The sequence below is a fragment of the Falco rusticolus genome, chromosome Z (assembly GCF_015220075.1).
Source record: "Falco rusticolus isolate bFalRus1 chromosome Z, bFalRus1.pri, whole genome shotgun sequence".
NCBI classification, from domain to species: Eukaryota; Metazoa; Chordata; class Aves; order Falconiformes; family Falconidae; genus Falco; species Falco rusticolus.
The window spans coordinates 74,988,168-75,000,317 of NC_051210.1; the positions used below are offsets into that span (position 1 = coordinate 74,988,168).

Consider the following 12,150-nt stretch of genomic DNA (forward strand, 5'->3'; position numbering starts at 1 on the left):
ATAGCCTCCCCATGTTTGGACAGAAGCATATCTAAATTCTTCTAAGTGTATTCTTTACTGCAAGTTACTGAATACTAACAGATATCTAAGAGGCTGGGCATTAAGGAGTGTTCCTCAGTAAAGGTGATAAAAGTTTCTATTTTCCCACTGGTGATCAAAAGAATATGTATGCTGTAAGGTAGTGATATATTCAAAGTCACTGCTGGCAGATCCCCTTCCTGGGATTTTTTTTTTTAAAGTACCTACAAGGTGCCCCTTTTTTTTTTTTTATTTTATTTTTGTTGTTGCGTGCAGAGGACCCGACTGGGATCAAGTTTTGCTGTACTGGATCCCAGGAAAACAAAATCGAAATCTCATATTTTACCTATGTTATAATTGTGCATGGCTGCTGAAATGCAAGTTCCCCCTTTCCTTGTGGACTTGATACCCATCTCATGTCAGATTCAGCAGTTGTATAGCTACATAGTTTTCCACTGGATCAGCTTATTCAACTGACTCACTGTTTTGTTTTAGAGGGTTTAGTTTGCTCTTGGGTCAGCTTACTGAACCCACTCCCTCTGCAGCTGCAGTCATTACTCTGAAGGGGAGTAGCAGTATTATGTGGTTAAGGAGTAGGGGAGCAGGAATGCCATTTCTGGCGACAGCTCACAGTTGTGTGGTATTAGATGTGAGCTGAAATGCAAGTTTTAGTGGAATAAACTGTTTGGGTTCTACCTGCTCTGGGGATTGAACTTTGAATTGAATACACAAGCAGGTCCCAAATGGGAACTAAAACTCCAGTCACATTTTTTTTGGTCCCAAACTCTGCTCGGCCATCCTCCACTTGTCTGCGGCTTCAGGAAGACTGTGCTGGTTCTGGCTGCAGAGGGTGATGATTTTCAACCCTGAAAAACCTGCTAGTACAGGTTTTTTTCCTCAGCTGCGGCAAACCTTTCATTTAAAATGAAGTACTAGTTAATGTTTTTTCAAGCCTCCTAGTTAATGCGGTGTATAATACAGACCGAGTATTTGTTGCAGGGGGTGACTAGGCTGTAGTTCTGCTAGCTGCTGTTTTGTTGGAAGTTGTAGACACTGTAGTGCCTTTTCACTGGATGCTACTCAGGAAACCTTAGGAGGGAAAACGCTGAGAGCTTTACCACTTCTGTTTTACTTTGTTCATTTTTCCTTTTTTGGGGGCAGGACACAAACCCAGGGGATCAGGTATGAACAGATTTGTAGTACTGATGGATCTTGACCACTGAATGTAGCAGTGGTGGAAATACGAGTGAGTATGATGTGTATTGGCTTGGCTAGTGTTTTGTTTTATCGCTTTAGGTTAGAAAATAAGAGAGCCGAGGACTTGGAAGTGGAGGTATTCCTTTCCTATGCAGCAGTAGGAAGCAGGTTGTGTGTGGCTGTGCAAGCATCAGGAACCACCTCTGAGCTACTGTGGTCTCCATGTGCTTCCCAAAACACCAAGTCGGCTGATGGTTCAGGATAGTGCATGGTGTAGTCAGTGGTGGGAATACATTTGCTTTTTCTTTGGTAGCTTTTAGAGAGAATTCATGTAAGAAGAGCCTTTTCAATGACAGGGCAAACAGGGCAAGAGATGAGTTCCTTCCATCAAAGATGACAGGAACATGTATTTAATATTTCCTCAGGTCTTAGAATGTTGAGACAGGCCAGAGCTTTTCTTAAAATGCTCCTCAGCAGATAAACTTACTTCAAAAGTGAGCTTGTTGTTGCCCCTTCCTCACAGGATCCACATGACTGTTGCTTCTTAGAGAATTCCCATTTTTTATATATTATATTTCTATGTAGACTAGGGTAGTTTTGTTTTATTTTTTTTTTAAGTTCTTGACAACAGCTGTGGTCTGGTCTGTGTTATGGTCTAGTGAGAATCTAGTTCTGCCACTCCTGAGAGTGGTGCTTACGTACAAAATAACATGCAGTCAGTCAAACTGGGTCTCTGTCACGTAAGATTCCATTACAGTCAATGGTAAGTACTGGTAACGAGTGCATCTTGCAGGTCCTTGCAAACACGGGGCTTTATAATTAGTTAGGACAGGGAGCAAGACTTTATTCTTTTTGTATGTGGGAGTCCAGCCGGTTGCTGTCTGAAATATTCTTCTTGCAGAAAGGCAGCAAAAGATGAGAATACATTGTCCAGAATCACTGGACAGTGTTGTCTTCTGATGACCGTCGAGCTGGATGGGTTTTGCTAACCAGTTTTTTAGCAGTCTGAAGATTGCCTTGGTTGTGTGAAAGGTAAAAACCCTAGGTGAAAATTGGTTAGACTTACGTGATTTTAGGGTGATTTTTTTTTTTTTTTCTAATGGTACTGAAAGTTGAATTTGGGGAAATCTAGATTCCTCCTTCAAAAGGTTCAGAACGAGTAAGGGCACTTGTTGCCTCTGAAGTTTGCGTATTTATAAAGAAATTATGAGGGCAAGTCTGCTGGATGTTTATTGGGTGTAGTTGGCAGACTGATTAAAGCTAGAGTAATCGTCAGTGTATACTAAAATGTAAAACACATGCTAGGCAGAGACTGGGATAATAGTGTAGATAGATATTATGAGATTAGAAGATTATTTAAAAATAATGTTAAATGATACTACTTAACTTCCATAATAAGTGCGTGCAGAAAATGTGCACTGTTTGGTCCCCTTTTTTACACCATGCTTTTGAGAGGGGCTCAGGGTATGTGACCAGCCTTTGCCTAACTCCAGTCTTTGTAGATGAACACTTCTTTTCCAAAGCAATGCTGTCTTGTCTTTTATTTGTAAGAACTATTCGTAGATTTCTTTGTCATCTTTTGTATAACATTTGCTTAGGAATGCTACTGCTTGAATTCAGTTTTTTGCTGGTAACAGGGTATTTTTGATTTCTGTAAATCAGGGTATGTTCTTAGCGAATTATAGACTGACTTGGCAGAATAATAATTTTAACTGTTAACTCAGTGGGTTTTAAGAAAGCTGGGTAAGAGTATTGTTTATTTGGTGTGCTTTGCTAACACAACAGGAAGTGTATATGTTAGTTTATGTGTTTGTGCTGGTACTCTGTCCACACCCAGCAATCCTCTTTTCTTGGAAAAATGTTACAGCATACACATAGTACAATTTCTCTCATCTGTGGTATTCTGCCAGTGATGCAGGTCTACTCCTGGCCATCAATATTTTTCCTGTTTACTGTAGAAGATCATAAGGTGGGACATGAATCCTCCCAGGATCCGTAAGTCCAGGTTACTGTTGTTGGCTTGGGGCAGTACAGACACTGAGTAATCAGCACTGCTCCTGAGGAACATCTGACTCTTGCAAACTTTTTTCCCCTTTCAAGCAGTAGTAAAGGTGGTGAGATACTTCAGACAACAGCACGTGAGGGAAATGCATTACATCGATGCTTTGCAGACATGATTTTTTTCCTTATGTCACGTTATTGCTATAGCAGTAAAATCTAGTCTCATTGTACATATACAGTGGTCATGCCATCATGAGGCAGTGTCCTGTAGCTCTTTCCCAGCCCTGTCATTGTGAGAAATCCTTGTCAGTTGGTTTGTGTTTGGAGTATAAAAAAGCTATCACGTTTTTAAGGTGTTCACACAGATTTCTTCGCGTTGTTCTTTATCACAGATCCTTGTCCAGAGAGTCAACAAAAAAACTTTCTTGAGACTGCCTCAGGAAAAGAATTGAAACTGCAAATGTTTTGTTCAGCTGATGAAATTGAATATCGAACTTCAGAAGGATTCTTGAAAGTCAGGTGGTATTGCAGTGCGTGGTCTGTCCCTGGAAGTTTAGCAATAGATTTACTGTGTCTTGCAGGGCTTGCAACCCTATCAAGTCAATTTGTGTACTGTGTATCCCTAGCTTTTCTGACTACCTTGAGTCTAAAAGGACTAGATTTCTTGCAAAAGGAAACTTGAACAAAAAAATCAAAGAAAACATTATTAGCTTTAAAAACATGCTTTTTGTGTTGATATGCATTCATTTATTCTTCAATTCTTTGCCTTCCTCTTTTTTGCCTTCCTCTTTTCCTTCTAAAATTCAAAGCAAACCCCCAGCTGAATGTGTTGGATAAGACTTAACATTATGGAGGCTTTGGGAGGAAGCAGAGTTTGGTCTTTTCAGCAAAGTTGGATGTTGAGATACCAATACTTTTGTACTGCTTTTGGAAACGAGAATAATTGTTGCCATTCTATCACCAGTCTAGTGAGGGCTTATATGATGCTGTATCTGCTGTTGCAGTGTAGCTTCTTGGGCTAAACTTGCTGTACAGAAAGAAACACTAAAAAACCCAAAACATTGAGATTTGAGGATGATTTTGCTCTTAAATGCCTCTCTTGCTTTCCATTTTTAAGTCTAGTTATTTGCTTTATGAGGAAATCCTGATATTTGGATTTCTTAGAGCTTGAGGAGCTAAATGTACTTGAACAATTTTCTTGACTACTGGTCAAGGTTTTTTAGATTTTTGTTTTGTTTGGCATTGTGTTTGTTTGTTTTTAAAATAGAAGTAAAGATAACCTTCCTCTGGAGGTACCAGATTACATCAGTGGAAAAAATGGTTTACAGCAATCTTGTGCTGCCTTTTTTTTTTTTTTTTTTTTTCATTATCGTGAAAGGAAGTATGACCACCTTTGCACAACAGTTCTGGGAAGTCCAGTCTCTAATGCTTTCTCCTCCTTTTTTGCTAGTGCTCTAGAGGTCTATTTCATTTAATGTGTATCTATTTCTTCAAAATACAGCTGTTTTGGCTCCTTACTAAAGTTGTGGTCAAGTCAGATATTAACTGCTAATGAGGGACTTTTGCACTGAGCCAGACCCTGATGTGGAAACTGAAGCATCTGCTTGTCTGACTATTTTTTTTTTATCTTTATAAGAGATATTAATTAAGAGTTGTCTTCCTCTCAAATCTTCTTTCCTCGTTTGATCTTCCATTAAAATTAAGTTCATCAGTTTGTGATAGCCTGCCCATTGCTATGACAACAGTCTGCCAAACGGACTTTAGTATGAGGAATGGGAGAGAGTAAGAAGCTACTTTGCGGGCTAGGAAATGTTCCTGTTCAGCCCCATCTTACTAATTAATAATATCCCACTTAACACTCAAAACTGTAGTCACTATGGTAATTTGGAGGCAATGGCTGTCTGCCTCTCTTCTGCCTGCTGCTTTGGTACCTTAAAGGGTAGGTGTGGTGGGGTGTGAAGTGTCAGCGCGTGCCTGTGCCGGGGAGGTGCGATGTTTCCCTGGTCAGTGCAGCAGCAGTGGTGAAGCAGGACCCTTCAGCTTCTTGTGCATGCTAGGGCAGGGCTGGTTGCTGTGTTTGGATGCTGCCTGTAGGTAGTGGGAGCCAACAAGGGGAAGATAAAATGGCTTTATTTTGAAAGCTCTCTTTATATTAAGCTGCCAGTTGTGCTTTTATGAAGATTGGATTGTGTCTGAAATGGGTTATAGCATGTTTGCCGTGGCTTGATGGGGAATGTTGAGCTGAGGGTGTGTTTCTGCGCTTGTCTGAAGGAAGTACAAGTCCATACTGCTGTCAGGAAGGCTCTCCCCGTTGCTGGCTTTCTGCTTTGGACCTGGTGCCAAATTGTGCTCCTCGTGGGCTGCACGGTCAGCAAGATGAGGGTCATCTGTAAAGATCCTGTTACACTGTTCAGGTTGTTTGGCTCTGTTCCTACCAGCAGGATGATCTTGCTTTGCTGCTTTATTCCCCAGGAGTGTTTCAGACGTTTGTGTGCCTGCCTTTTTCCTTAAAGTATCCTTTCATCCTGAAAAACAAACATGGCACAGAGACACTCTAAAATAGGTGTTAGGAGAGGGAGAAAAGACACAGTCCTCTTCAGGTACTGTAGGTTGCCTTCCCATCCTAAGTGTAGGCTAGAGTTCAGCGTGTGCTTTACAAATGACAGAAAACTCTGTGTTTTAATGTATGTGTACTGTTGTTATGTCCAAAACATGGATCAAAAAATATGGAGTAGCTTTGGTGAAATTACAGAAAATAGCATTGAAATGTATGTCAGAATTCCTACGTACCAGAATCTGTGTAAATGTTAATTCAGAAACTGCAAAACAAATTGAGACCCAATGGAATTATGGTTTCTCAACATATCTTATATCATATTAATTCCTGGTTAATTCCAGGAAATCATATTTGAAACTGTTAACTTGCCTTTCAGAGAGGTTAGTGCTGTATGTCATGTTCTCTGTTCAGAGCTTTTTTTCTTTGCCTGTTGTGCTAGGTTCAAATCGTGATGAGCTGATGACAACTTGGAACATCCACCCCCCCCACTCCCCCCCAGAAAACCACCCCAAAACAACATAAACCAGCCTGAAGGTCATTATTAATCTTTGCAAACCTAAGTTTTCAGACATTGGCAATCCAGTCAGCAAGGCTTCCAAAGCAGATTTCAACACAAAGAGCAAAATTAGTTTCTACTGCAAACTCAACTGAAGACTGTCTGTCCATAATGTGTTTAAAATATCAGTGGGCAGCCATGGCCAGGTACTCAGTGATAAATTCTGAACTTGCTGTTCAGGGTGTTTCCACATCTACTTGATATTTCACTTTCCATAAAACATGTTGCCACGAGCTTGAATAACCTCTGTATTAATTGTATTTGGCTTTTAGGGTGCCAGGCACAGTGTTCTGAATGCTTGTGTGTTCTGGGGCTTACAAGACAACAAAAGTTAGACTACCTTAAAAGACTGGGAGACATACTGGCTTTGGTGAATATATTCATAAAGCTGGAGAAACACAGTGTTCCAATTCAGCTCATACTACAGTCAGTTCCTGGTAAAGGCAGGCCTTTTCTTGTTAAATATGTAAGGGTTCAGGGAAATACACTTTCTCCTCAGACTTTATTGAATACTTTGAATTTCTTTATGTGTTAGTTAATGTCGGGGTTCAATTTTGGCCAACAAAAATGTATTTCTGAAGTGAAGAGGAGATTTAGATGATAATGGAGTAAATTTTCTCTTTGATTCTAGGTGAGGCTCCTGAGCATCTTGAATCAGTGTTAAACTGAAACATCTCATTGCAACTTTTAATTGTTGAGTACACATTCTTGTCCATGCAATCACAGTAGTCTACTCAGTCTTCATCTGAGTGTTATTGTGCATTGAGCTTGGTGATAGCCAGCTTGCACCAGAGCTGCTGCCCTGATAAGTTGCATGCTGAGGCATGTTCATACATTAGGGCTGCCATAAAAGTGTTTTGCTGCTTGCTTGCACATCTTCTGCCCAGGTGCACTGCTTGGAGGTTGTCCTTTGTTCCCTAAATGTGCAGTTTTACTTCCTAGTATCATGGGGATAGAAACCAGGCAGTTGACTGTGACTGTTCTGACCAGTTGAGACTGTTTCCAGTTACCATAACTACTATAAACCATCCTCATCAATTGGCTGTGTGTTAGATACTGTACAAACACAGTACAGGGCTAGTAAATTTGTTTCAAAGTAATCTCAGTGTTAGAGGATGAGTGAGCGTGAAAGCTGACTGCCACAAACAGGATAGCATTGATATGTGTGTGTGTGTGGATTTGGGTTTTCTTTTGGAAACAACAAGGGTATGTTTAAAGCAGAGTAACAGGTAGTTTTGTAAATATTTTCTGTTAAGTATGAGGGAGAACAAAACAAAAATACTGGCTACAGGGGCTGGATTTAAAGGTAAGTATCATCATTTCTCTTATAAATGAGAGGTGAGAAATAGAGTGGGCGTTGGCCATGACCTCTGTATACGTGCAGGAAAGCAGTTTGATGGTAGGGGAGAGAGAGCAACTGCCTAGTTTGTGAATGTGATTTTTGCATATTCTGAGAGTGTATGAGAGTGGTTAAATTCCAGGCATCAAAACAAGACAGCAGGTATTACATAAATGTAAGGAGTGATGCAGCTGTAATTTCAGCATATAGCAAAGTCTGTATATAAATAACTGGAAAAAGCTGTGAGATTTAGATGTTGTCTGGAAGTACAGATCTAGACAGATAGCAATCAGCTGACAAAAATGTTTTTTACCCAGTACATTTCCCCATTTACAGTAAAGACTGCATTATATCCAGTAATAGTATATTAAAGCTGCTTTCTCAGGAGTCTCTATGTAGAGCTCGTGGTAAATACAGGAGGAGTTCAAGCTGCTACATTAGTATATTATCTGGATGTTGAATCAGTATCATGAATCATGCCTTAACTCATGCTGTTTGTTTTTTTTTCTTTCAGATTTTCTATTTTGTACATACATTGTTTTGTATATACTGTATATGATGACTTCAGTGGGCAGTGAACGTACCCGGGGCACTCGGGACAAAACACAGATTTCAACCACACAGCCAACACAACCACAGAAACAAGTAGTACAGGTATGTGATACTATATAATCTTCTTTGAGTTGAAAGTGAGCATGTAATGATAGGCATTTTTTCCCAAAGTCAGTAAAAACTGAGAAAACATGGGAGGAAAAGCCATGGTCTTTTTCTGGAAGAGTATGTTTGATACCTGGCTGTAATTTCTCAGTAATCCAGCATAGCATTAAATTGTTCCTGTATTCTTGCCTGAAAAGGAGCTTTATGTTCTTCAGCAACGTTGCCCATCAGTGAGGAATTCTGTGCTTATACCTGTGTCAGGATTTCTGTTCTTTGACCTCAGTGTCCTCAGATCTCAGCTGTTCCATATGCCAGCCTCCTGATGCTAGAAGATTTCTGGTCAGTAGAGGAATTTGGGTGGGTGGGTGGCAATAGCTTCATTAGGTGCGTGCTGTATTTTACAGCATGATTCAGCATATCTGCAAGTCAAAGTCCTAAACTTCTTGTGCAGTGTCCTCAGAAAGTGAAATGAAGGGGATCATCACCTAGTGGATTGAAATTATTTTGAGTATCTGCGAGACTGAAATTAAGCTCCTACCCATTGTCTTGATTCTCAGCAGCAAAGTAGTCAAAAGTCGCGTGCTTGTCTGGGTTTCAGAGTGCAAAATGTCTGCTCCTGGGAACACATTATTCTCTTGTCAGGTACCTCTCAAAATTGGACCCAATTCAAGAATTGCCTCAGTTCTCTGCTGGCAGAGAGTTCATTAGTCTAGAGGTGCTCCCTTGGGAAATTGTCTTTTATTGTCTTTCAGACTGATCTTTTAACATGGAGGGGGTCTTGGTTTGTTTTGAACAGTATTAATTATGTGACCTCAAGCCCTTATCTCCTTGCACTGCAGTGCTTTGCATAGTGGTGATTCATGCTAATGTGTGGATTTAGAAAGTGACTTTCAACAGATGAAGTTGAATTTGTTTTTATTTTATAAAATAAGTAAGGCTGCAGGAGTGTAGTTAGCAGGTTGACAGAAGTGGTGGTTTCCTCTTTTCTGACATTTGCAAGACAGCAGTGGAGTATTCTGCCCAGTTTTGGATTCCCTGCACAAGACAGACATTGACAGATGGGAGCAAGTCCAGCAAAAAGCTACGAAGATGGTTGAAAGGCTGGAGCACAGGATGAATGAGTGGTGGCTGAGGGAACTGGATTGCTCAGCCTTAAGAAGGCAAGGCAAGGTCATATCATCTGTTCAGATACCTCATGAAAGGGAATAGGAAAGATGAAGCCAGACTTTTCTCAGAGAGACAATGGCATAGGTTGGAGCACTGGAAATTCTAGCTTTTAAAAGGGAAAAAAATTGTTTACCATGAACATGGTCATGAATTAAGAGAAGATATGGGGTCTCTGTCTGGCCCCAAGCAGCTCCTCTGATGGGACATGCTTTCAGCGGGAGGTTGCACTGAGTTGTCACTGGAGAATCTTTCCAACCTGTGTGACTCATTGTAAGTGTTAAGCCTTACAGACCTTTTACTACATTTTTCTGCTTATTCCACTTCTTGCATAGTAGATAACTGGTTTGGTCAATTTGATTGAAAAAGATGGTTATTTAATATACAGCAATTATGTTTCAGTGCACCACTGCTTTATTTTTAGATATCAGGTAGACCTTCCTGCTTAGTCAGGCTTTACAGATCAACAGAAACATGTGGGATTTTACTGTTTAATCACCACTGATTAATTTTTATGAGTGCAGAATAAAGTTGCTTTCCCAAATGGAGATTTCATTGTCATAATACCACATTAATCATCGTTTAAGTTATTTAAGAAGAAATATCACAGTTCTTTTGCATTGTGTCTGGATAATAGATATACCACTTTCTTATAAGACCTGGGCTTATTACTGTCACTTAATTCTGTGTTTTGCACACTTCTGTTTTCTGGTAGTTTGAAGTTGTTAGTTAAAAATTTCCTTTAGTCTGTTACGCTGCAAAGATAATGTATCTTGTAAGGTTGATAAAATTTTTTGTCTTAAGATGCTAATATTTTCTTAGTTACAGTCAAAACTTAATTATAATCTTGTATAGGATGCTACAATGTTACTTGTAATGATGGTGCCTTAAAAATAAAGAATAACCACTTGCTGGGAAACAAACCAAAACTTTGTGACACTGACTTGATATTTGTGTAGTAAAGACGTTTTGTGGGTTTTTGTTGTCGTTTTTTTTCTTCTGAATCTTCAGTTCCATCTGGGTGTAATCCACTGGCATAACTGTTAGTGATATTGCACCTACTTGTTTCTAAGCTCTCTGCTTACACAGGAAAACTGAACTTACTGACACACATTTCATACTGTTAAAAAATTGATAAATATTTGTCTTCTAATGTGGAATCAAAAAGTTGGTTTATATAAAAACGGATCTAATGGCTTCCTGTTTCTGGTTAAATATGCCATCATGTCACTATAGAAATTACATTGCCTGAATGTTTTTACTTTGGATATCTTCAAAGGAAATCTCTTCACTAGCTTAAAAGCTGCAATGGGCCTGAGGAGCCTGAAGTCATAGGGAGAAGATGGAGCAACAAGGCTTAATTCCTGAAACCAGCAAACCTTTATTTTTTCTCTCTGCTGAGCTCTCAGGAGACACCAAGAGTAGGCTTTTTTGTACAGAGCATCACACTGATGAGGAGGCTTCTGTGGAGGGTGGCACTGTGACTGGCATGGGGAGTTCAAGAGCAGGCTCCTCTCTCTGATACTGGGTGGAGTGACGTGTTAAGCTGTCAGATGACGCTTTGAAAATGTGAAGTAGTGCAGAGTACTTCATTGCAAATGCCAGTTGTCTTGGAACATCGCCTCTGAGAACAGCAAATGTCTTTTCCCTCAAGGAACTGGGAAAGCTGCAGTAGCTTTTCAGAAAATAAGCAGCTGGTGGTGTACGGTGTAGTAATTTTTAGACTCTTCTCAGCATTTACACTTGGCAACCTCCTCTAGAGCTGTATTTGTGGTAAGCTCCAAAAGCAAAGCAGTTTGAGGCTGATTAAGTCTGAACTTGTGAGGCATAGAATTTCATGTGGGTATCCTGTGAAGTGAGACTGTGCAAGGTGAGGTTCAGCCAGCTGCCCAGGATGAATCCTTTCTGCCAAGAATTTCAGTGGATATGGTGGTCCCCTCCTCAATGAAGAAGTCTTCTGCAGCACGTAAACTCACATTTTGGGTCCTGGCTCTCTTCAGCCTTCTCTAGCATGAGATGGCAGCCTCTTCTGTTTGAGCAAAAATCAAGCTATGTCCAGGGTCATGTAGCAGTTATCTCTGTTATTCTCATGGCAGTGCAGTTCAAGTAGACTGCAAATGCCATGCTATTAAGAATGGTCTGTATGATGTGACATTAATGTTCTGGAGTTGCTTTCTCTCTGGGGCAGCCATAGCTCATTTGTATTTATGGCACGTTACTGCATCCATTCATTTTAGTCTTTCAGCTTTTGGAGAAGTTGTCAGCACAGATTTGTGGTCCAGAAATGTTACAGGAGTACCAAATATTTCATCAATAGCAAGATCCTTTAGCAGTTTTCAGAGACCAATATTCACTTATAAAGAAAGTGCAGCTGTTCACAGGCAAAATCTTGAGGCACGACTCAGTCTCTTTTTAAGTGCTCATAAAACTACGGTCAGGTTGTTCAAAGAGTTGTGGAAGATGATGTGAGCAGGAGTTATCAGAGATGTGATTAACTTAGAAATACCACGGCCAGTTTGTTATGGTAAAAGTTGTAACTGGAGTGGTAGATATTGAGTAAAAGTAAGGGTAATAATGTCAAAGCATATGCTTCTATGGTAAAGTCTCTATTTTATTATATGATTGGCTTATTTATGTGGTGACCTTTAAGTGTGGTTCAGA

At 40.0% G+C, this 12,150-nt stretch overlaps 1 protein-coding gene across 4 annotated transcripts in view; it reads left to right on the plus strand.

Moving 5' to 3' along the window:
• UBAP2 (ubiquitin associated protein 2) overlaps nucleotides 1–12,150 on the plus strand; it is a 93,082-nt gene that overhangs the window by 12,697 nt on the left and 68,235 nt on the right. For all 4 annotated transcript variants that reach the window (XM_037373117.1, XM_037373118.1, XM_037373119.1 and 1 more), the window contains exon 2: nucleotides 8,183–8,322. In XM_037373117.1, the coding sequence (XP_037229014.1) occupies nucleotides 8,224–8,322 (99 nt within the window). In that variant the 5' untranslated portion in view covers nucleotides 8,183–8,223. The remainder of the gene's footprint in view (nucleotides 1–8,182; nucleotides 8,323–12,150) is intronic.